This window comes from Mandrillus leucophaeus, unplaced genomic scaffold (genome assembly GCF_000951045.1).
Source record: "Mandrillus leucophaeus isolate KB7577 unplaced genomic scaffold, Mleu.le_1.0 Scaffold216, whole genome shotgun sequence".
NCBI classification, from domain to species: Eukaryota; Metazoa; Chordata; class Mammalia; order Primates; family Cercopithecidae; genus Mandrillus; species Mandrillus leucophaeus.
Window position 1 is genome coordinate 2,356,332 of NW_012102210.1, and position 24,197 is coordinate 2,380,528.

General features: G+C 56.2%; 1 protein-coding gene across 1 annotated transcript in view; it reads right to left on the reverse strand.

The window, feature by feature from the left end:
* The window catches only part of SFXN5 (sideroflexin 5), a 130,817-nt gene continuing 106,620 nt past the window's right edge, over positions 1-24,197 (reverse strand). The window contains exons 13-14 of the mRNA XM_011980676.1: positions 18,921-19,038; positions 1-3,064 (exon numbers count right to left, since the gene is read on the reverse strand). Coding sequence (XP_011836066.1) covers positions 2,987-3,064; positions 18,921-19,038 — 196 coding nt within the window. The 3' untranslated portion in view covers positions 1-2,986. The remainder of the gene's footprint in view (positions 3,065-18,920; positions 19,039-24,197) is intronic.

Below are 24,197 nucleotides of genomic sequence, written 5' to 3' on the forward strand. Positions count from 1 at the left end.
TGACGCTTGAAATCCTGTATTTATTGCCCGAAGCTCATTAGTATTACACAAATCACATAGATTGAGAAATTTTCTGAGAAGGTTAAAAAGACACTGCAAAGGCCCCTGGGAGTGGCTGAGGCTTGCGTGCGGGGGCCTCACTCTCACTAGGCCAGGCTTGAACATCACCCTGGGTCTGTCTATGGACCTTTTTCCTTCTCTAGGCTCCTGCCCTTCTCCCAGAGGCCAGAACACGAAACAAGTTGGCTCATAACCAGGAGTGAAAGGGGTCTGTCGACCAGCTTGACTCCATGGCCAGCTTGACATCTTGGTCCCTGCACCCTCACATTGCTGTCTGGAAATGGAAGAAGGGCATCCCCAAGCCTGAGGGGATGTTTGAAGTGATCAGCGGAGGGCCAGGCAGGGACACCAGGGACGGAGAACCACTGCAGGTGTGGGTTGTGTTCCGGCACAGCTGGCCAGCCCCGCCCTGACTGTGGGTCCAGGCTCAGCCTCCGCCCCAGGCATGAACCAATCTGCCCCTCAGGTCTCCCTTCCTCTGGCTTCAGCAGAGTGGGGCATGGGTGCTGGGTGAAGGTTTCCCCTCATGGGGCTTTCCAAAGCCAGACCAGGGCCTACTGGCATAGCCCACTGTCCCTCTGACACTCTCATCCTGGGCTATCTGGATCCTTTGCCACTGCACCGCCACAGGAGCAGACCCCTCGGCTCACCTGAAGCTGCATTTGGGAGCATGACGGAAATCATCCAGGAGACAAAGCAAATAAATTATGAGATGCTGAGGCCACAGGCTGGGCTAGGGCACCCACCTCTGCCAGGCCTCCGGCAGGCGCAGGGTGGGGAGGGGCGGTGGGGAGGCAGTTTTGGTCCCAAGATAAAGTGCACGAGGATAAGAGCGTATGATAGGTAGGAGCAGGGTGAGCCTGAAGTGAGCTTTTCAAAAGAGGACCCGGACATGCCAGCCCTAGTCCAGGCCTAGAGACCCGCACAGTGCAGCAGTCACTGGCATATTCACATTATGGTGTGACTGGCTCAAAAAGGCCTGGCCCTCCAACACCGTGGCACCTCCACGCTCCCGCTGTTTTGTCCTCCAGGTTTGTCCCCCTCCTCACAGGCAGCAGGTGGGCTGCTCCTCAGGAGAGTGGCAGGCCCTTCAGGGCAATGTGCTGCAGAGCCAGCTGGTGGGCACCAGGGGCTGGCAGAGAGGCAACGGCCATGCCCACAGAAGACCCGCCTCAGCACACTTCCGCTGCCCTAAGATGCCGCCCTGCACCAGCCTCTTCCTACACATGAATGTTCACCTCTGGCCTACATCTCCCCTGAGGTGGAGTCCCCGGGGGAGGGAGGCTCAGGGCTGCAGGTGGAGGCTTGCATACTAGGTGGGGTCAGGAGGGGGCTGCACTGAGGCTGGAGCTTCCCCCTGGTTTGGGCCTTTCAGATGAGGCGTCACCCTGCTCACACCCTCCCCAGGCTCTGCTTCCCTCTGTACAGCTCGCTCTTCCTTCCTAGTCTGCAAGTGGCAGGGAGATGGGAGCCAGCAGCAAGGGGCCTCTGAGGCTGCAGAGTGATAGGCGACACGCAGGTATGGCCCCACCATCAGGCCCAGGCATCTATGTTACCTCCTCCTCCAGAATTGTAAAGTGTTTGGCAAAGGCCAACTGCTCCCGGGATATGGGGTCACATACAGAAGGCAAGGTCCAGGTTCTGAGGCCAACTGCTGGTCCAAAGGGGCCTGCGCCCTTCCCAGTCCAGAGTCCACACTGGGGACATGCCCACGATGACCAGCATCTGAGCAGGACAGGCAAAGATGAGGTCTTGCTGGAGGAGCCAGTGGGAACCCCTTGATCCAGTCTTCTGGTTTCAGACAGGGAGTGGAGGCTCAGGGAAGGGAATGAACTTGTCCAACATCTCAATGCCATTTAGTGCCAGAGCCAGGGCCCACTGCTCCTCGGTTGACGCTGCTTCGCTGATAGGTGTCTAAGGAGCTGGCCTAGGCGTTCTCAGGCATGAGACCTTCCTGCTTAGAAAGGGATGGGATGGGGCAGGCAGCCTTGGTGGCTGAAGAAGCTCCCCAGAAGGCAGCCAGTCCAGTTCCAGCCCCACTCTCAGCCCCGGTGCCCAGCATCCAGCCTGGGGCCTGGAAGGAGGATGTTGAAGAAGCCAAGCGCAGGTCCACGGTTCCTGCCAAGCACCATTCCTTCTTGGGGCTTCCTGCCTGGAGCTGGGGTTGCTTCAGGGACCCTGAATCAGTGAGAGCTCCACAAAGGGGGACTCTAGCTCCAGGGTACCCGGTTTCACTCAGAGGGACTGGTTCTGCAGCTCTGGAATGGATGTGGCCTGGCTACATTCAGAGCCAGCTGCCCACAGAATCTTGCAGAGGACTCCAGTGCTCCCTGATTCCCTGGGCCACTTCCTGAGGACCCTAGTCACGGCTAGTTCATCCTGTGGGGTGCAGACCACCTTCTCTCCCCTCCCCTCGCCAGCCCAGGGAGTCATCTGGGCTGGTCATTGTAATATCCTAAATTTACCAGCCTGGCCACCAAACCAACCCAACTCCAGGCCTAATCTGGCTCCCCCCACCTGTCCTCCTGCCACTTCTGGTCAGCTGAAACTAAGGCTCAGATTTGATTCTGATAAAAAATAAAAATAAAAAAGAAACCAAAGTATAAAAGGATTCTAATTCTACCCTATGGGCACTCTACGATTTTTCAGCTTCACACATAATTGTGCTGAGTGGAGTTCTGACAACCCCACATAAGGCCCAGAAATGCACTTGATTATTTTTTTGTAGGAAATGTGTTAGAACTCCTCTCCCTATGTTAAAATGTGAATGGTCAGTCTCCCTCCACTGCAGGTGAAGCACTCTCCCAGGGGGCCCAGGACTGCTGGGGTCGGCGTGCTGCTCCCTGCAGGTGCAGCCGTGAGTCTACAGCCCTGCCCCTCAGCTCCCCGGCTGCACAGTGCTCCAGCCCCAGGCCGCTGACCACACTCACAGCCCCTTGTTGTACACCACTGTCCGGCTGCTCGTGGCCTGGGCGATCTCCGGCTCTAACTGGGATGTTTCAATCTGCAGAGAGAGAATAGAGAGGAAAAGTGGGGGAGTGGGAAGGGACAAATAGTGGGGCTGGGAGCTGCAGTGAGGACCACCCTGGGCTCCAGAGCTCTGCCTCTCTGCACCCCCATGTCCACCCCAGCCAGGGCTCACGTGACCTACCTAGTGACACATCTTCCTTCTCCACTGCCCTCCCACCACGGGGCTCACAGCATCCCTTCCAGCCCAGACCCGGCCTCTTTCTTCTGACGGTGTGTCCACGTGGGTGGACATCCTACACATTGGCCTCTGAGTTCTGCATCTCCCTTATCTCCAAGAACCATGTCTGCTGCACTGCAGACCCCCCACAGCCCCACCCAAGGCCATCCCCTGGACCTGATCACCACCCAGGGCTGCCCCACCTCCTTCCATCCAAACACCACCCTCCTGGGCTCCTCAGTCCCCTGTCTTTCTAGCACCCCACTCACTCCTGCTTCTCTGTTTCCAGTCCCCTAGACCTCAGCACCCACACTCCCACCACTCAGTCTTTACATCTTCCCCTGCAACCTGGACTCCGGGGGCCATCCCTTCAGCTACTCCCTAGCCCAAGGGTCCCTCCCAGGCTGCTGGCAGAAGCCCTGCTTTGGAGAACCCCGCCATGTACCCCACTCCTACTTGAACCTGACCGTGTAATGGAGACCCTCAAAATTCCCTGTCCTTGACTTTGGCTGGACCCCCAACCAGTGGACAACCACCCTGCCCCTGCCCCCATAGCCAGGTCAGCTCCCTTGCCCACTCTCCAGAGGCCACTGGACACCTGCTCTGCTCTCCTCTCCTCGGCCACCCCAACCCCTGCTCCCACGCATCCCGGGCAGGTGCGACTTCAGAGGAGAACCCCTCAGCTTCTCATTATCCAACACGCTGCCTCCCGTGTCCATGCACAGCTTTCCACTTGCCCTCCTCCCACCCCACAGCTGCCATCCCTCCCCTCACAGGACAGGACCCCACCCGGCTCCACCTCCCCTGCCCACTCCGGGGCCCCCTCCTGGGTCATCCTCCCTCTCTCCCACCTTTGCCCATTAGTGTTCCACACACAGGAACCTTCTCTGATGACACCTCCCCTTCCTCCCGAGGCAGGCCCAGCTACTACCTGGTCTCTCTCCTCCCCAGCAGCTACGTTTCTTTAAAAAACTTAGTCTACACTGGCTGTGTCCACCTCCTTCCCTCCCACTGACTTTTCAACCCACAATAAATCTGGCTTCTGTTCTCACCACACTCCAGAAAAATCTCTCTCTCCAAGGTCACTGCCACCCCCCACTTCACGACACCCACTGCACGGTCCTTGGGGTCCTTGGGGCTGGGCCTGGCTGGACCCTCTTCTCTGCACATGCCCTGGGTTACCCCCACACCAGAGTTCTCCAGCCTTGTTTCTCCCTGGAGCCTCAGGTTCACAGCCGCCTGCCTGCCAGACTTTGCTGTGGACGTCTCACAGGCGCCTGAACTTAACCCACCTGAAATAGAACTGAACCCGCCCTCTCCCCCGGCCCCACTCAGCTCTGCATCTCGGGAATGACGCTGCCATCCAGTGGTGCTCTGCCCAAAGACTCTGGAGCCTCTTTGAGTCCTCTCCCCGTCCCTCCCCGCGAGGTCTCATCCAGCCCAGTCCGTCCCCAACCACAGCCAGTGCTGGCCTTCTAAACTGCAAGTCTTCCCATGCCTCTCTTCACTGTGAAATGGTTCCATGGCACCCTGATCCTCAGGGATCAAGTCAGACTCCTGTACCACCCTGCCCCTTGGACTGGAGACACAGAGCACACGGACTGATTTTGGTTCCTCGCACACCCTGAGCTCTGTCCCCACCCTAGTCTTTGCCTGAGTTGTCCAGAGACGCCCCGTCCTACTTCCATTCCTGCCCCCACTCTGCTCTCCCGTCTTCAGCTCATCATCTTTCGTGTCTCAGCTTTAGACACCTTCCCTCCCCCAGGCTGGGTGTGGCCACTTCTGTGGCCCCCATAGCTCCCTGAACTTCTCATATCCCCACCTCTCCACATTAGATCACAAGCTCCCTGAGGCAGCGGGCGTGCAGATCTGGCTCGCCCCTGCGTCCTCAAAGCCTAGCACAATGCTGGTCCACGGTAGGTGCTCCCTCAGTGTGGAATACATGGGCAGAAAGAAAAGAGCCAGTAAGCACTGGAAGATGGGATCCCCCTGGAGATACCACATCAGTCCCGATGTCGGGCTTTATCTCCAGGGACTGAGCCCATGGGGATGCCTGAACCCCTAACTTGAGGGGGGCAGGTGAGAAAGACACTACCACAGTGAGAAGGTCCCCGCCAGACATTTGCCCTGGACAGAGTCAAGGAGGCACCAGGCCTCTTGCAACGTAGGTTGGTTGAACTTGGTTCTAGGCACCCGCCATATGTCAAGATGTGGCAACCCTGGGAAGTGGGCAGAAGGTGGTACAGGCCGGCCTGGCCTTCGGAGAGCTCTGTCACGTCCGGGCTGTGCACACTGGAGTCCACACAAGAGGGAGTGTGGTGAGGACTAGAGCTGGTGGGCACAGTGGGAGAAGAGGGGACCCTTCCTCTGTAGTCCCTGGTGCCCCATTACCCAAGTCTGGTCACCCGAGAGGGCCAAACAGAAGAGAGCTAAGCTGAGGGCCCAGGCCTCTTCCCCACCCCCTCTTCTCAAACCACCTTCTCCCACCCTACCCCTGCCACCCCCAGTCCCCTCCACCCTGCCGGCTCCCCTCGTCCCCACGCTGCCACTGACACAATGCACAGCGCCCACGCTTAAAAATCTAAATGCTTTTGAAAATGTTTAACCTAGTTAGACAAATTAGCAAAAATTTGTGCAAAACAATTTAGGTATTTAAAATATTCAATGTTTTTAAAAAACTGGAAAACTGTTCTTAGCTTTCAGCTGCAAAAACCAACAAAATATAACATCCCAGCAATCTTACCATGAGGTGTAACATAACCCTTCGGGAAAGCTGTTAAACAGCTACTGAGGCATCCTGGGAAATAGCACTTCATTTATTCAAATGCACATATGTCAGGCTTTTGCACCATATGTCATTCCAAGCTATTTACAGTAATAATTAAATCTTAATCAACGTTTAACCTCTGTAAAATGTTTGAAGAATCCTAATCACCCTTCAGACTGCACTAATGAAGGAGAAATATATAAACATAAAAGGAAAATGATGCATAGATATCACGCTGGAAAGAACAGTAATTGCAAAATTGTATTTCTTTTAAATATAATCAGTAAATGATGTAAAGTAAGCCAAGGAGTATTTTAAGTTAAGACATCTTGGATGTCAGAGGTGTGAGCAGCTAATTTTGTTCTGCTACCCATAACAGATGTAGCATATTTTATTTTAGTGCCATTATTAGCAACTTCCCATGCCGGCTTTCACTGAAGCACTGAGGCCCACATTAAAATCAGAGAGGCTGCTCAGCACCACCGTGGAGGACCATGGCCCAGGGCCACGGCCCACTGTGCCCACTCCTTAGAGCATGCTGGCCCGGGGGAGACCGAGGCCTCCTCCTCCTGGTATCCCGTCTCCCCTGGGCTCCCCACCACACACAGGGCAGCAGGTAGGAGCAGGGGGAGATGCAGCGGGTGGGAAGGCTCCTGGGGGAGGTGGCTGAGGGATCAGGAATGGGGGCCCCGGGACAGAGCTGGCATCCTAGGCTTCTTCTCTCATTTCAAGTCAATCCACCCTCATGTCAGCAGATGTTGATGGTCGCCAACTCCAGACACCCAGGCTGGGTACACAGAGCGGGGGACAAGACCAGTTCATGCCCTCGAGAAGCTTAAAGTCTAGAGAGGAGTTGGCTGGTGAAAGCAGATGGAGTCCGGAGAGACAAGCAGAGTGCCATGGCAACTGGGGAGGGGCTGGGAGTTCCAATGTATTGATGAGGCAACAAGGAAGGAAGACTTCTCAGAGGAGGTGAGCCAGGAAGAGAATGGAGAATTTTGATCAGAAAGGGCAGGCCAAGCTTGCTGGGTGAAGAAAAAAGTATTAGCTGGCTAGCACGGCCTGTGTCTGGGAGGTGAGGCAATGTTGGACATGGAAACGTGGCAGGAAATGGAGGTGCTGCTGGGACAGGCAGAATCTTGTATGCTACATGAAGGTGTCAGCATTTTATCTGAGGGCAATAGGGAGCCACAGAAGGACTTTGAGCAGGAGTGGACCATAACCCAGACTCTGTTTTTATTTATTTTTTTCTTGAGATAGGATCTTGCTCTGTCACCCAGGCTGGAGTGCAGTAGTGTGATTGCAGCTCACTGCAGCCTCGAACTCCTGGGCTCAAGCCATCCTCTTGCCTCAGCCTCCTGAGTAGCTAGGACTACAGGCATGTGCCACCATGCCTGGCTAAGTTTTAAATTGTTTTAAAAATTTTTATAGAGACAGGGTCTTGCTATGTTGCCCAGGCTGATCTTGAACTCTCGGCCTCAAGTGATCTTCCACCTTAGCCTTTCAAAATGTTGGGATTACAGGCGTGAGCCACTGTGCCTGGCCTTAGACTGTCTTAGAAAGATCTCTCTTGGGATGGTGGGTGTGGAGGATGGACTGGAGGGGTAAGGAGGGGGTGGGGAGGCCTCCTGGGGAGCATCTGTGGGAATCAGAGAAGTGCCAGGTCCTGCCCTATGATGCTGCCAGTGGGGGCAGACAGGAGGAGCCTTTCTGAAGATGAAATCCACAGGAGTTGATGACCAATTCCACGTGGGGGTGAGAGGGAGGTGTTGAGGATGACTGTGCGTTGGATGACTCCTAATTCTAGCTCAGGAGCTGGGGTGGCTGCTGACGCCATTCTCAGAGGGAGGGAATATGGGAGGGGATGGGCCAGGGTTGGGGGTGGTAGGCTCAGGGTGGCCACATTGAGTCTGGGGTGCCAGTGTGCTCCCCAGGTGGAGAGGCCTGGAGGCAAATGGGTCCAGGGCTCTGGAGCTCTGGGCAGGAGAAAGCGCCCGGGATGTGTGAGCATAGCCAGAGCCTTCAGAGTGGAGGAGCTCGCCCAGGGAAGCAGATGGAGGGGTGGGTCCCAAGGCCTGGGGAACAGAGACATGTGAAGGGCAAGTGAAGGGAACAAGCCCATGATGGTGGCCTTGGGGGACCAGCCCGAGGAGCGGACGCAATGACAGAGGGGGCCGCAAACACTGAGCAGCCGTGAGCGTCAGACAGTTTTCTGAGACTTGTCCCATTGAGGGCTGAGAGGCTTTGGTCTTCGCAACTGGATTTCAGTGACTCCCTGGGGTCCACGTTGCCCAACCCCCACCTCGTGCTGATCCTAGTTCACAGCCTCTCACTCTATCCCAGGCCAACTCAACTGGTCATTTGTTAGGACCCCTCCAGCTCTCTGGTCATGGCCAGGTGTTGGGTCAATGGCTACCACTGAGTTGCCTGCTCACCTATACGTGATGTTTCCTCCCCGTCCACCAAAAGCTAAGCGTCTCCCTTGAAGACCACCTCTCTGAGGTAAGTGTAGGGCCAAGTTTTCTCCAAGGGCACCACATCCAGGGTCTTGCCTGGCAGTGGCCTCTGGACCCATAGGTAAGTGAAAGTGACTCAGGTCTGAGCAAGGGCAATAGAGTATCCCCTCCTGCTACCCAGCCAGCTCCACCCCGAAGAAGGCCACAGCCCCAGGGTAGTGGGTTGAGGGGCAGGGACTTGGCTATGACCACAAACTGGCTCTGAGGGGCCTTCTCTGGGGATAAGGTGATGAGGAGAGAGGACAAGGAGTGGCCACAGGGAGAAGGGGTGGCCCAGCCCCAGGCAACCAGCTCAGGGCAGGCTGGAATCCGTGGCCCGTCTCTTCTATCTGGTAGGCTCCTCCCCGGGCACCCGAGAGCCAGTCAGCAGGGGTTCCCGAGGGAGGGGGTGCCTGGGATGAAAAACCAAAGCCCTGAAGGGCAGGGGCTGCAGGGACCATAGAGCACTGGCTGACGGTTGCCCCCGCCACAGAAGTGGGCTGCCAGGATCACCCTGCCCTGCCATGAAGGAAGCAGTGCCACCTTGCTCCCTGACTCCCAGGCAGAACCTGCACACCAGCTCCCAGCCAGCCTCCTCAGGATGTGCCCCTCTCCATATCAGAGTGCCACCCCATCCTCCCCACCCCACTCAGACCTTGCTGACCCTCCAGGAGAGATTCCCAGACATGGTGCATCCTATTCAGCATCTCCCCAGCCTCCCGGGCACCCTAAGGCCCAGCTAGAACAGCCAAGCACCTTCCCTTGTGGCGTGGGAAGGGTTAACCTTGAGCTATTTGTCTGTCTCTTGGCTCACTGTGGGTGGGGGGCTAGAGTCAGGAATGCATCTGGGGCCACCTCTGCCTCTACAGCCTGGGAGCACACACACACCTGCAGCCAGGCCAGCGGATAGTTTACATATTTGAACCTGGAGCTAAGGTGCGGAGACATAAACAGGAAACTGGATCCCCCGCCTGTGCCCCATTCTCCGGGGCTTTTACCTACTACAAAGAACTTCCTCCTCCTGGCCTTTCTTCTGATGGCTTTTCTGCCTCCTTTTCAAAGGCACGGGGCTAGTGGGGGTGGGGTGTTCCGCGTGACCCTGTGACATAGCTCAAAGCCACCACCTGCTCCTGGCCACAGGTCTGGGCTTCTGAGGGTCTGCAGAAGGTGGCGACATTGACACAGGGCCCAAAGCCCATGCAGGCACCTGGCTGACCCTTTGTGCCTCAGGCCTCTGCCAGGTCTGGGACCGCTTTGTCTACTGGGCACAACATCCCATCTTACCAGGGCTGGGCAGGCCTCACGTCCTGCTCCGACACACATACATCCAGGCCCCACCTTTGGGAGAGCTATCTTGAGTGTCCTTGGAGGACAGACGAATTAGGCTGGGGCTGGGGAGCAGCTGAGGCCTAAGTCTAGACCCCTGGACCCCTGAGTTAGGCCTCTGGTGCCGGCTTTGGGCTCCCACTATCTTCTCAGTGAAAGAACCCTCTGCTGGACACTCCAGGCCTTCTGGGACTTTCTCCAGCTTCTTCACCCCTCAACTGCTGTCCATTTTCTTTACATTCTAAGTATACACTTTGAGCCTTGAGTCCAGGCTATATTCTGACCCTCTAAGGCTGCCTCCTCCAGGAAGCCTCCCTTGATCTTCTTAGACCAAATCCATTGCTGCTGCCTCTGGTGTCCCCAGCACATGCTTTGATCTCCATCCCATCGCCAGGCACAGGCTCATTTGCACTCTAAACAGGGGTGACTACAGTAGTCCCCCACCCCACCCCACGGTGAGCTGCTCCAGGCAACTTGGTATCCTTGTGCACTGTGCACCGTAGGTCCTCGGTAACAGCTGAGTTAAATGACACTGAAGTGCCTCTTGGGCAAGAATCCTGTCTTACACTTTTCTGGCTCCCCTGTGCTATGTGTACCCAGCAAGTGCTCAGACCACATCCTGCCCCCTACCATTTTGGAGCTTTGCACCATTCCTGGGTGCCCTCTGGTGGACCAATCTCAGAATCATTCTCTGTCCTCTATCATCTCAGCTTTGAGGCCTCAGTTTCCCCACATGTATGCTGGGAAGATTTTCTAAGATCTCCTGGTGCCAGGATGAGGATTATATCACAAAATGGATAGGATGGCCCTTTGGAGGCTTAGAAAACCTGTGTGATGCTGTGTAAAGAGGATGGGACCCAGGGTCCCCACACTCAGCCCCAGCCCTGCTCACTCAGCCCACAGGGCTGAGCCTTGCTGCAGGCCAGGCATGCTCCACTTTGCACGTATTAATGCCTTTAATAGAAGCTCTGCACAACCAAGCCTTCTCCCTCCCTGTCCTGGATTCAGCGAGGTGTCATGAAACGTCCTGGAAAGGAGACCTGCGGGGGAAAGGCTGTCAGGCAGCCCCGCCAAGGTCCGCCATCCGGGCATGTGTGCATGTTCTTGCGTGCACGTGTATGTGTGCGAGCCTGTGTGCACGCGCAGGTTTGGGGTGGGGGTGTGGGGAACAGGCAACATGACAGGTGGCGTTGGCGTTCCTGGGCTCTGAGCGGCTTTGCCATTCCCATCCGTCCCTCCTGGGGGGTCCTGTGGGCAAACTCCAAGAAAGCAGCGGGCGGGGAGGCAGCAGATTTCTGACGGCAAAAATAGCCCACTTTAGAGTTCAGTAGGGACTGATTAAACCAGTAAACGAGAAAAACCCCAAACAAACATCTCCAAGCAAAGTAGGAGATGGATTGGAGACTGGAGGGGAGGAGGCTCCTGCTCTGGGAGACACTGAATACTGCTGTAGACTCAGGAGGGAGGCAATGGACCCTAGACATTGTCTCTGGCCTCACATTAACCCTGGAAGAGTGGGAGAAGCAGGGACCAATAAAGTCAAGGTGAACCCAGATGAGCCACGCTCTGTACTAGGTGTTGATACAGAGCACCAGTTCTCAGCCACAGGGACACCTCGTGTCAGGGAAGGGAGAAAGGTCTATTGTCCCAAGGGGGAAGATGGAACACAGAATACACACCACCAGAGCCTATACAGGAGAGGTAAGACAGATCCTGGTGGGGGAGATCAGCGAGGACTTCCTGGAGGAGGAGCCATTTCTAGAACAGCTTGAATGTGGACTCACATTCTAGCTTATTCCCAACTCTTCTCCATTCTTGGTTGGGGGTCCAAATACTTTCTCAAAGAAAGGGAGATAAGCTGGGGGGACCTTTGCTTCTGGTGGCTTATAGCTGTCTAGCCAGGCTGGTTCATCAAAACCACCATTTTCATCAGGGCTGGTAAGAGGGTGGAGATAGTGGAGGTTCTGGTACCCACTGAGGGCACCCACATTTTTGCCCACACAGGGAGGTATGCCTCTCTGTTTCTTAACTCTGAAAGCTGTAAGTTGGGAGGCAGGAAGGAATATGGGGTGGTTGAGGTTGGCCCTCCTGCTTCATCTACCACATGGGTGTGGCCTCTAAGAGCCACCCTCTGGGGCCAGGACGAGACATGGCTCATAAATCGTGCTGAGGAATGATGGGAAGGCTTTAGCCTTCCTCAGAACATGGCTTCTAATCCCCAGAACCCTCTACAGCTGAGGTGAGTAGGGGCTCAGCTGAGAGGGAGGGACCTGGGGAGTTCCCAGGGCTGACATGGGAGGCTCAGAGCAGGAAACCCTGGCCCCAGGGGACTCTTAGGCTGTCTTTTCTTCTAGTCAAGGTGCTTGGCAAAAGCTAGAAGGGGGAGGGACAGGTGGTGAGGGTACAGGGGGAGGCCGGTTCTCCGCTGAGGCCTCAGGGAAGGCAGAGGGCAGAGGCCAACAAACCAACAAGACAGCTAGCAGGGAACAGGCCCACAGGAAATAAGCCTCCTGGCCAGTGAGCCTCACTCCCGCCCCCAGGGGCCCACGCAACAGCTGAGGCAGGAGAGACACATGCTCATAGCCTCCAGCCCCTACAAGGGTGGCCGAGGGCCCTCTCCCTGCCCGCAGCCCCAGCCAGGAGGCACACTGCCCAGTCTCTCATCCCTACCCCAGACCCACAGCTGCAGGGAGGACAAAGGAGCCAGTGAGGGTCTTGGGGCCACAAGACACATTCCCAGGACGGCCAAGGCCCTGCCCACTCGCCATGCCCAGACCCAGAGGGTGGCTCCCAGAGGGCACACCCTTGCTGCAGGCCGGGCACCTGAGGGGCAGCGTGTAACTCAAGGGGACTCACTTAGCCCACTGTCTAGCACCAGGGCCCTGTCTTGAGTTTTCACTTTCCTAATCTTACTGGGAGAAACTTAGTTCTTACAGGAAGAAACTTAGTTCCAACACCTCATCTTCCAGCTGGGGAAACTGAGGTCTTTGAGGTTAAGACCCAAGGTCATATAGAGAGTTGAGGCAGAGGGATGCCAGCCAGAGGGGCAGAGGGCAGGCCTTGGGGCCACGGGACGGCCCCTCCACCCCAACATCACCTAGGGACGGGGTCGAGCTCCCGGCTGCCCCCCACTCCCCACACCTCACTCATCCACAGACAAGCCCCACCTTCTGTGGACACATTTCAACCTCACCAAATCAGCTAATTATTGACAGTTGGTGAAGAGGAGATTTCACTTTTTCCTCCTGTTAAACTGCTCCTAATTAGTTCCCTGTCACCACGGCTGGCTCGCCCGCCCGCCGCCCGCCCGTTCACGCAGTAATCCCGCTGCACAGTGCCTCATTAACCTTTTGCTCCTCTCCTGCCGCCTGCCAACAAGATGAAGACAAAAACAGATTGTTGAACAATGGCTCCGGCTTGTACGCGCAGCCCCGTTCCCCAGCCCCCGAGCTCCCGGGGGAAGAGTGGGGAAAAGAGAGGGGACTGGGGTGGGGGAGAGCCCCAGAGGAATCAAGGAAGGGAGAAAGAGGCACAAAGAAAGATTGAAGCAGAAACAGAGGCAGGGACGTGGGGAGGGGCCTTGGCCAAGGTAGTGCTTCTTGCTCCAGAGACATGAGGTTCATTAAACAGGATTGGAAGTGCTCCCAGGTAGGGAACACCGGCTGTCAGAGTTAGAGGGACATTTGCCACCACCCGCTCCAGACTCTTGTGGTAGCCAAGCCCATGTTTCCAGACACTGGACCCTGCATATCTCCCTCAAGGGACCTGCGGCCCCAGTGTATGTCTGTGTTGCGGTGGGGAGGACAGAGAGAACCCCATGTGCTTGGAATCCAGAACCCCAATCACCAAGCGGGTAAGGCCAGAAAGGCCACCACAGTCTGGCCCTACCACAAGGGAGGCCAGCACCAGCCCCACCTACAGCGGCCCCGGCAAGCTGCAGCGCAGCCTCTGCTTTAGTTCTACCATGACCTGTGCTGTCACCTGACAGTTCTTGTTTATTGAGTTTTGTCTCCACCACCAGGAGGGAGGTTCGCTGAGACCACAGGGCTCCTACGTGGCCATCCTGGTAACAAGAAAAAGGGGAAAGTGCCCAGGCTTCATGGGGCAGGGAGCAGATTCTGGGTGTGATGGGCCCGTCCATGTTTGGGGACAGGCTGGTGGGGCAGGCCTACAGCAGTAACCTCCAGATCCACTAGATCCGCCAGGGCAGACCCTGTGCTCCCTGCATGGGCAAGAGGACTGGGGTCCAGAAGGGAGCCCAAGCCCTGTTCCCCAGTTCTCACAACAACAGGAGGTTCCCTGCCCTACCTGTTGGCCCTTTAGCCTCCCTCCAGCCCCTCTACTGCCCAGCCCCTTCCTCGGCTCTGGGTTGGAAAAGACAAACACTTACTCCAAAAGGTCTCTGTGAAAATGCACAGATTTCCTGTGGAGGGGAGGAGGGCTGGGTGAGGGCACTGGGATGTTCCTGCTGATGAATTAGCAGCAGTCTGCAGCCCAGAAGTGGGCCTCGTCTTTCTATAGTGAGGTGTGGGTGGGCTGGGGAGGATCACAGAATCCTTCTGCCTGGGTACAAAGCCTGCTCCATCGTCACCAACTTTGGATCTTGGACAAGGTACTTAAACTCAATGTGCCTCAGTTTCCTCATTGGTAAACAAGAAATATTGGTACCTACCTTGGAGAATTCTCAGGATCTAGGCCCCCATTTCTCCACCACAGCCAGGTAGCCCCCTCTACTCACTGGACCCAGGGACTCCACGGAGGCCATGCCTTCCCGCCTTGGGCTCTGGGCATTCCTTCCCCATCGCTGCCCTCTCTCCAAGCCCCCCAACCTCTATCTCACAATTTCTTTGCTGTTCTCCCACCTTCCCCATCCCTGAGCTCAATTCTTTGAACAAAGAAAAAACTGACTACCATGTTGCCTCCTAGACTGCCACATCTAGCTATGCCACCTAAGTCTCCTCCACTCCTTCTAGTCCTCTCTGCACTCACCCACTCTGCAGAGAGCCCCTCCTCTTTGAATCGCCCGAGTCCTCAGCTTCCATGAAGCTACTCCATCCGGGTTCTCCCTGTGCCCTTGGCTGCTTCTTCCCCTTCTTGATGGTTTTTATTTCCTCCTATAGTTGACTGCATCCCCTTTCTCAACTTCAACTCCCCCCATGCACTGAATTCCGTATCTCCGGCCAAACTCTCTCCCCAGAACCATCTGACTGTCTAGGAATCGTCTTTTGATGTTCAATGATTTAGACTTAAATGGCATTAGGAAGACTTAATACAGTAAGGCACGCCGAGCTCCCAGCATGCTGCCTGGTCCAATAGATATCTGGCAAATGGTAGCCATTATTATTTGCAATTTGACCCTCAGTACCATTTTAATAGGCAGAAATGAGCAGACAAAACTCTCCCCCAGGAACTGAAGGAAGGATTGAAGTCCTTGCCTTAATCTCTGGGGTTAGTGAGTTGGAAACTCCACACCAATCACTGCAGGTCAGCCATTCTAGGAACTAGTTCCTAAATTCTATCTCCGAGTCCCCTGATTAATTAATTGGTGTTCCAGTGATTACTTCTGTTGACAACCTTGGTGGCTTTTGGCAAGGTTGGGTCAGCCCAAGCAAGTCCAGACTTATTGTGGCAAATTCCACTGGCTTCTGGGACTTGAGACATGATCCCTGTATGGCAGAAGAAGCACCTTGTTAGGGAGAATTGGGAGAGTGAATGGGGAAACAAGGCCCTCTCAGCAAGTTGGCTGAAGGCTTTGGTGCCATGGGTCCCAAACAGGGCTCCAAACACCCCATAATGCCCAGGCTACTCTGCATCTTGTTGGGATCCACGTAGTCGAGGAGGGAGCTCTGAAAATCCTGCCTCTACCCTCCCTTCCCAGAGGACAAAGACTTAAAATGCAATGACTATCCTCTTCCCAATCTAGAGAAAGAGACTTGGATTGCAATAAGAGGGACTCTGGTTAAATATTCAGAAGAACTAACTCCCATGTCTATTTGAAGTAGGCATGTGGGGAGAGGGGAGCCTGGGCTTTGACCTGCAGCATCTGTGAGACCAGGGTGGCTCACTTTTCCATCACTGCTTTGCAGCTAGAGCTGGAGGCCTGGGTGGATGAATGGTAGCCATCTCCCCATTATATGCCCCAGAGGAACACGTGCCAAAGACCTACAGCACTTCTAGACCCTTCCACACCACAGTGCAGCCCCCAGCTTCCTCTTCTCTTGGCTGTCCCAAGGTAGGTAAGGTGGTTGTCTAGGGAGAGAAACTCAGCCACAGGAAACGATCAGATGTGGCACCTCCTAGGGGGCTGGACTTGGAGTGTGGACCTCTGGTGTTTCCTCTCCTATCGGCACCTGGCTTCTGCAACTTTCGGCTGGTCCCATGGCTTTTCTGGGCCACCATTTGCCCAGCACAGCCAGGAGCAAGGTAAACTTGATGGCCTTGAAAATCCTTCTAGCTAGGAGGGTCTCTGATTCCGCATCATGTGTTGTCTTTGCCCGGGTCCCTTCTCTGTGCAGGCAGGTGGAGTTATGACAGCTGCAAGAAGCGCAGAGGTACCTACAAGCACATAGGTGACTCTGGCCCTGGTCTAGGACCCTGGGCTCAGGCTGATTGCACAGACAGATGCAATGGCTTCGGAGAGTGCTGAGCTGGAACAGGGATGTCAGAGATCACTGAGAAATACCCGCCCTTCCCTCTACAGGGCTCCTAGGTAACCCAGAGCCCATGGCTCCATTTGGAGTCCCAGGCTGCAGCTTTCCCAGGGGGGAGGTGGGGGAAGGAGCATCCCAGCACCCATGACAAGGCTGGGCCCTGTGGGCACGAGATGAGGTCCTGTTGGCTTTAGTCCTGGGGTGCCTTGAACGGTGGCTCCCAAGACAGGAGCCCCACTCCTCCCACAAAGTCTCCTCCTCAAACTCTGGGGCTCTGGAAGCAAGCCACCCCATTTCTCGCCTTCCAGGGACGGTGAGGCCTAAGGCGGGTCACCCCCTCCTCCTGCTCTAAGAGCCTGTGTCTCCAGCCCTCGCAGCCCCCAACACCCCCGGCCTCTTGTTTTCACTTCCCTGACTTGTCTCCAGGAACCCTCACCTCTCCCCCACCTCTCTTGGGGCCCTGCCTAAAGCAGGTCCGTGGTGAAATGATAGTTTTGGAAGCGCCACAGCCCCCGCCTTCTTGTGAGCTCAGTGCAGACACCTTGGCCCTCTTGGGTCCTCCCCCTCAGCTTAGCTCCCACCTTCACTCCAACCCAGTGTGGATCCCGTAGTCCTCTGCTCCTCTGTGCTGTCACCCATCTCTCAGCGCCCCCCACCCCCAACCTGACAGAACCCCAGCAGAAAGGATCTGTGGCCCTCCCTGTACTGGCCCATAGCACCTCCTGGTGAACGGGCCCCAGTCGCACCCCCAGACCACGTGCTGCTCAGCCTCCCTCACCTCTCATTCTCCCCTGGATGTCTCACCCCTTCTCTGTGTCCTCAGACCTCTGACCTCCCGCCCCTTCCCCATCCTGCTCTCTCCTCTCTGCTCAGTCACAAGAACACAGGAGCCACTGAAACAACTTCTTCAATTTCCCCACCCCGAACCCTGCCCCCAGCAGCATCTTCCTCCCACCCCACTCCTCTTCCACCTACTGAAGTGGGGAGGGGTCTCCCCATGCCAAGGCTGATCCCCTCGTCTGTGCTCTGGTCCCCCCTCCTCTTCATGGACTTTCCCAACATCGTCCTCTCAGTGTCCTCAACATCTCTCCTGGTGCCTTCCCTACTGCATTGACCAAGCCCCTGTCTCTCCCATTTTTAAACAAGGACAGATACGTAAATAAAAGCCCCTCCTGATCCCACATCTTGTTGTGGCTTTCTCATTTTTTCCCCTCACCTGTCACCTGGGTCCCTTCTTTGGGGACAGGGTTTGACTACGTTGCCTGAGACACCAATGGATACTCTGTAATCTCACCGAGTGTGACCTCTCGGGAGGGTCTGACCCTGCGGATGCCCACCCACCCTGATCACACATGGCCCGGCTCTGCCCTCACCACCCTGGCTGCTTGTCCTTGGACCCCGCCAGAGCGGGGGCCTCACCCACCACCCTCGATTCTAGCACTGTTGTCATGCTGGGAGCCTCTACTTCTATCCCTCCAGCCCAGGCGTCTCTCCTCATTCCAGACCCACAGCCAACATCCCACAGGCTCCTCAACCCTGCCTGTCCATCCAACTGACCCGCTGCCCTCCCTTGAACCTGCCCCTGCCTGGCTCCATCTCGTTAAGCACCTACATCTGCCTGGTCATTCAAAACCAGAAAGTCAGCATACATCCTCCGGCTCCCGTTCCCTCCCACCACATACAGCTCTTCATCGAATCCCGAAGAAGCCGCCTCCTGACTCCCTCTTTAGGGACCCACTTCTCTCCATGCCCATTGCCAACAGCCTGGTCCAAGCCACCATCACCGCTCACTGGATCCCCGCCATAGCCTCCTGATGGTTCCTTCTCCAGAGCTCCAACCCAGTCCCACGTGGCAGCACAGGGGTCACTCAGAATCAGGAATCTGTGTTCTGCCTTGCACAGCCCTTAGGAGAATATTCACCCTCTCTGTTCTGGCTTCCAAGTTCCCAACACCACCCAGCCCCAGCCCCTCATTCCCGGGCCACGTCACCTTGCTGCACTCCCCGGTCGTGCTGCAGACTTTGGTCAGCTCTTGGACATGGCATGTGCTGCCTTACCTCAGAAACTTCACACCAGGTGTCCGCAGACCTCACATCTCCCCCCGCCACCCCTTTTCATCTGGCCAACTCCAGCCACACTCCCAGTCCCAGTGAAATGTCACTTCCCTCTAGGCTCAGTTTGGTCTGCTGTCTCCTTCCACACCCAGTGGAGCTTCTCCCACCCTAACGCTCCTGGCTCATCATCTCCTGGCCTCTGTTTAATCACCCTGTTGACTGCGTGACCCCCACTCTGAGGGCCAGAGCCTGGGCCAGCCTCATTTATGGTTCCAGCCCCAGCGCCTAGCACAGTGCTAAGGAGTCAGCACGGTATGAGTATTTGTTCAGAAATCACCAAACAGCACCCCCTGCCCTGCCCTTGAGCCCCTCCCCACTGACCTCTGACATCTGTGGGAAGAGGCTGATGGCCAGCGGCAGGGCCAGGCCGAAGGCTGCCAGGCACACGAGGCTTTGCACAGGGAGGAGCAGCCGGGGGCGCGCCTGCAGGAGAGACGTCCTGTGGGGGAGAGAGGAGGGAGCCCCATGAGACCCGAAGGTGGGGTGGGCTGGCTGCCAGCCACCATGCTGGGTCCCACTGTGTCTCTGGGCCCAGGAAGCATGGTTCTGGGGCAGTGCCAGTGTGCAGCTAAACAGATACAGCGGAGTTCTGTCTTTGGGGCCTTTCCCGATGGGTACCCCATCCCAAGGCCCTGCCTTGAAGGACATTGCTGGCTGAAACCTCAACTACTCAGGTACGAATGAGCACTTTCGGGGCACCCACCCACCATGCATCCAGCCCCGTGCCAAGAAGGCCCTATGTGGGAGAGCCACTAGAAGAGGCTGTCGGCCCCTGTTCCTGGGAAGACACATAGGAAGGTAAGATTGCTCTCGAGGGCAGCACATAATTAAACAGCAAAGAAACCAGAGTAGGTGCCAAGTTCAGGGGAGATGACAAAGCACATAAATATAGGAACGCACCAGCCAGGAGGGGGTGATCCTCCTCTATGTGTGAGAACAGAAGACACCGCACTGGCCACCTTCAACCCAAGGGCAACTTCAACCCAAGGGCAACAGAGGGGCAGTGACTCATCAAAGGCCAAGTCTGCAGGAGGCTGGCAGAGCTGCTGCCTGGACCCGACTCCCCGAGGGTGCTGTCAACCCAGCTGGTCCCCTTTGCCAGCTTCATCACCAACACAACACAGCTGGCACCCTCTCCCCATGGCTGGCTTCGGAGCTGGTTTCCTGGGCATGGGAGGGGGCATGATAAACTTTCCTCCAGGGCCCAGGCTCCCCAGACAGCGTGGGGATATACCAGCTGGCCAATGTGCCTGCACTGTGTTCATCGGAGCTTCCTGTTGTGCTTAATACACTAGGCCCTTCAGCGGGGACCACAGCATTCCACCTGGGGAGGCCTGGGATGACTAGACTATTTGCCAGTGGGTGTTGGGCAAGCACTAAGTCTGACCTCAGTAACTGTCAGCCTCCGCGTGACAGGCTCCTGATGTGAAGTGGAAATAATCCAGGGTCTTGTCCGCTGCCCCCAGCAGGGCTGACAGTGGCCACAGGCAGGTAAGGGGCCCTCCGAGGGGCAGAGCCCCAATGTGGGGGGCAGTAAACCCCATATACCCTCACCTCTTGGGACAAGAATCCCAACAGCAGCTGGCCCCGAGAAGACAGCAAAATTGGGAGTAGTTTTCAAAAGTTAAAGTGCATCAGATGGGCTGGGCAGCTGCTTAAAAATGCAAATGCCCGAGGGCTGCTTACAACCATGAAAGCCTGATTCAGTGGGCACTGGACCTGGAAATGTGCATTTTAATCAACCCTCCATAAGTCTAAAGTGGTGATCCCAGACCACACTTCTGACAAACCCTGGCCTTGGATGTTCCTGCTCAGGTATTAATAAAGATGCCATTACTTGCAAATCCTATGCTAGCAAAGCGGTCAGCCCTGGCCTGGCACGCAGTAAGTGCTCAGAAATTACGTGTCACTATTGCTGTTGTTATTGCTCATGTTACCTGCAGGAAGGTAGGATCCTCGTAGCCCACCTGTCCTCCAGCCATTGCCACTGGCCCAGACCGCAAGGTTTGTCCAGCTGCTAAATTTGGCCTGAATTAAGCTATTGGAAAGGGGAGTTTCCACAGGATTGACCAGCAGGACCAAGGTGCCTAAATCAAGCTCAAACCCCTGTGATCCTCCAACGCCCATCCAGCATCTCCATCCTCTCTCTCTACTCCATGCTAGTCCATGCTACTCCATGCTAGTCCATGCTACTCCATGCTAGCCTGAGTAAGGCTGAGAGGGCCCTGAGATGAACTTCTCAAGCAAGATGAGGAGGAGCGGGGGACACGAGTCTTATTCTCCAAGCTTCATACAGGGCCCGGAGCCCCCGCTTGGAGGAGGCTGTGGAAGGATGGGGCTGCCTCCTGTTCCAGTGGCAGTGACTAGAGGGTGTGGAGTCCCCTGGAAGCACAGCCCCGAGGGTCCCTGCCCACAGCCCTGAGAGCAGTGAAGGATGAGAAAAAGAGAGAAGCTCCCCCGCTGGCAGGTGAACAGCAGGCCATGGGCTCAGTCCTCGGGACCTGCTGGTGGGGACACTGGACAGACCCTCTTCCTGTGGGGCTGTGACCAAGGCTCCTCTCAGGGTGGCTGGCTGAAGTACTCAGCAGGAAAGAGGTCCAAGAAGCCCCAGGCCTGGGCTCCCAGCTCAGGAAGGAGGTAGGCCTGAGGCTGAAACAGGAGCCTCAGAAGCCCCAGCCCAGAGCAGGCCAGAGAGCGAACACAGCAGGCCACGGGGGAGGGGAGGGGGGAGGAAAATGACAAGGAGGGATGGGAAAGGCAGCTGGGAGAGTTAAAATATGCAGATGGAGAGATGTGCGAATGCCTGGGAGAACGAAAAGACCCGGAGCCCAGGGAGTAAAGGAAGCTGGGGGAGCGGACTCAGGGCTGTGGCCTGGACCCGGAGCCAACTCAGACTCAGCCTGGTGCCTCTGCTGGCCCTTGATTCCAGTGCCAGGGAGGCTGGGCTGGGGCTGACCCAGCTAGAGCCCTCCTGATCCAGCACAGGAACCTGCGATCCCAGCCCTGGGCCTAGCTTCCTCCTCAGCATGGTTGGTGCTGCAGGAAGGGTGTCAAGTGTGAACCCCTGGAGCACTCAGGGGAGCTGGAGGGTGGTGGAGAGGGAGGGATGGCACCCAGTGTACTGCACTCCCCAGAGGCAGCCCAGTGCTCTGGGCTGGGGATGGAAGCTCCTCTGCTTCTGACTTGAGATTCTTTACCTTTCCGTCTCAGAGTCAAGGCCAACTGAGCACGCTGAGCTCCCACCTTTCTCTTCCCAGCAGGAAGCCCAGGGACCTTGGCTCCCAGAGTATCAACTGAGGCCAGAGGCGAAGCAAGGCAGGTCCCAGCCACAGCCGCCACACAACAGCTTGTCCCCCCATTGCTGTGCATTCCTTCAGCACTTGGAGCACAGTTTTAGTTTGCACTCCATTAATTTGCACATAGGCTGCTTTGTAAGTGTTCTTTTGTCTTTTTTCCTTGGCTGTCCCGACTCCCTCACCCAACAGGGGCGCCCCAAGGGTGGGGGCTGCCTTCCTCTTCAGCCTCCTCAGTGGAAGCCCTGCACTAGTGCCCCTGCACCCAAAGGCAGGGTGCGTGGCAGGGACCCTGCAAAGAGCCGACGAGCTGCTGGATGGTGCAAAATGCAAAGCCCCAACAAACAAGGTGATGAAGGGGCAGTGTCCTCATTTTCCAGGTGGGAAACTGAGGCTGAGGGAGGCTCCACAACCACATCAGACTGACAGAAAGAGGTGGAGCAGGAACCTAGATTTTGTTTTCCTACCAGAGCCTCAGCTCACTCTGCCACATTGCTCTGCCTCTCCTACCACACAGTCCCTGCACTTCCAGAGTACATGTGAGATTGGCAAGCCTCCAAGGTCACAAACTGGGTCTTAATTCATCTTCATCTTCTTGGGGGACCCTGGGCTGAACTTTTGTTTTCCCCAGGGACCCTCCAAGGAACTCCAGGGAAGGATCAATGAAACATGAGGCTGCCAGGAGCACCAAACTCTGACCTCTTATCACCTTATCAGAGGGGCTCCTTTGGAGACTGAAATGTGAGAGTATGTGGCACCCCAGACACTAGGGAGGTCCCAGGCTGGGCAGGTGCAGACCCAGAATAATCACCCCACTTCCCATGGATAGGAAGCGGCGAAGGGAAGGGCGTGGTCTCTGGCTAGGGCTCCACCCCCAGGCCTGTGCCCACGGACCTAACTGAGGACAGGCATTTTTGTTTTCCTGCCCAAATATTGCATTTCCCAAGACCACCCTGGCCTGCCACACCCCCTGATCCTGTGCCTAAAGCTGGACGTCCAGAGGAGCACATCAGTGGAGGAACACACAAGCGGCTGGACAGCAAGACATTGAGGGGAGCACGCTGGCAGAAGGGCACATGGACAGATGCTGGCAGGCCACCAACTGGCAGAACGACGCAGAGTTTGGCTGGGGCAGTCAGAGGACAGCCTGGGCCACCAAGCAGCCCGACTCCAGGGGAAAACCAGTCTCCCTTCTGGCTCCCCAGTCTGCTGAGAGCTACTTCCACTCAATGAAACCTTGCACTCAATCTCCAAGCCCACGTGTGACCCAATTCTTTCAGTACACCAAGGCAAGAAACCCCGGGATACAGAAAGCCCTGTCCTCACGATACTGGGGCTTCAGCTGTACATTCACCCCTAGACACTGCGGTGGGGTCGGAGCCCCACAGCCTCCCCATCGTCTGTATGCTCCCCTAGAGGTTTGAGCAGCAGGGCCCTGAAGAAGTGAGCCACACCCCCATCACACTCCCTTTGAGGGGGACAAGGGAACTTTTCCTGTTTCACCATGACTCCCAAAGCCAAGTTTAAGCCCCCAAGTTAATGGGACATTAACCATCATTCCACTTTCTGCAAACATCTCTGCCAACTGGGAAGGCATCGCAGAGCATGTTTTCCCCCAAATTCTTGCAGAAGGACAGGTCCCTGGATGAGCATGGCTGACCCAGCTTCACACCCCACCCCCGCCTTCTTGTAGTTCTCAGGATAGCTGTAGGATGTGTTGGGAATGCAACATCTTGAGATAAGGAGGGCTTGTCTGGGACAGCCTGGGCTCATGTTCCCACCTCTTCTGGAACAGGATGTCCTGCAACACTTTAGCACAGCAAGCTGATGTCCCCAGGGTGGAAACCCCAGGGTGGAGTGCTCCCAGGCTCCCTCAGTTGCAGTGTGATGTGGTACGCGGGTGGAGGAGACTCCATCCTCCCTGGGCAGCTTTCTCGAGCCGTGGGGCACCAGCTTGCCTTGAGTGGTAGGCGTCCATTGTCCCCGAGGCCTATCTGTGAGTAATAAAGTTGCTTCGCTTGACTTGTGCAAGTGTTCTACCTCACTGGACTTGTGGTGCAAGTAACAGAGTAAGCGCTGCTCACTGAACCTGCTTCAGAATTCCAAGGTTCAGGACTCAGTCGTCTCAAGGACAGAAGAACCACCTTCCTCACCTGCCCTGCTGGCTCCCTGTATGTACTTGCAGTCACTGGTATTCAGGGGCAACCTCAGTTCACGAAGGGGCTATGTATACGAGAGTCAGGGGCACGAAAGACCCTGCCCTGTTTATTTTTGTCTGTTGCAAACTTTCATACCACGCGAATTT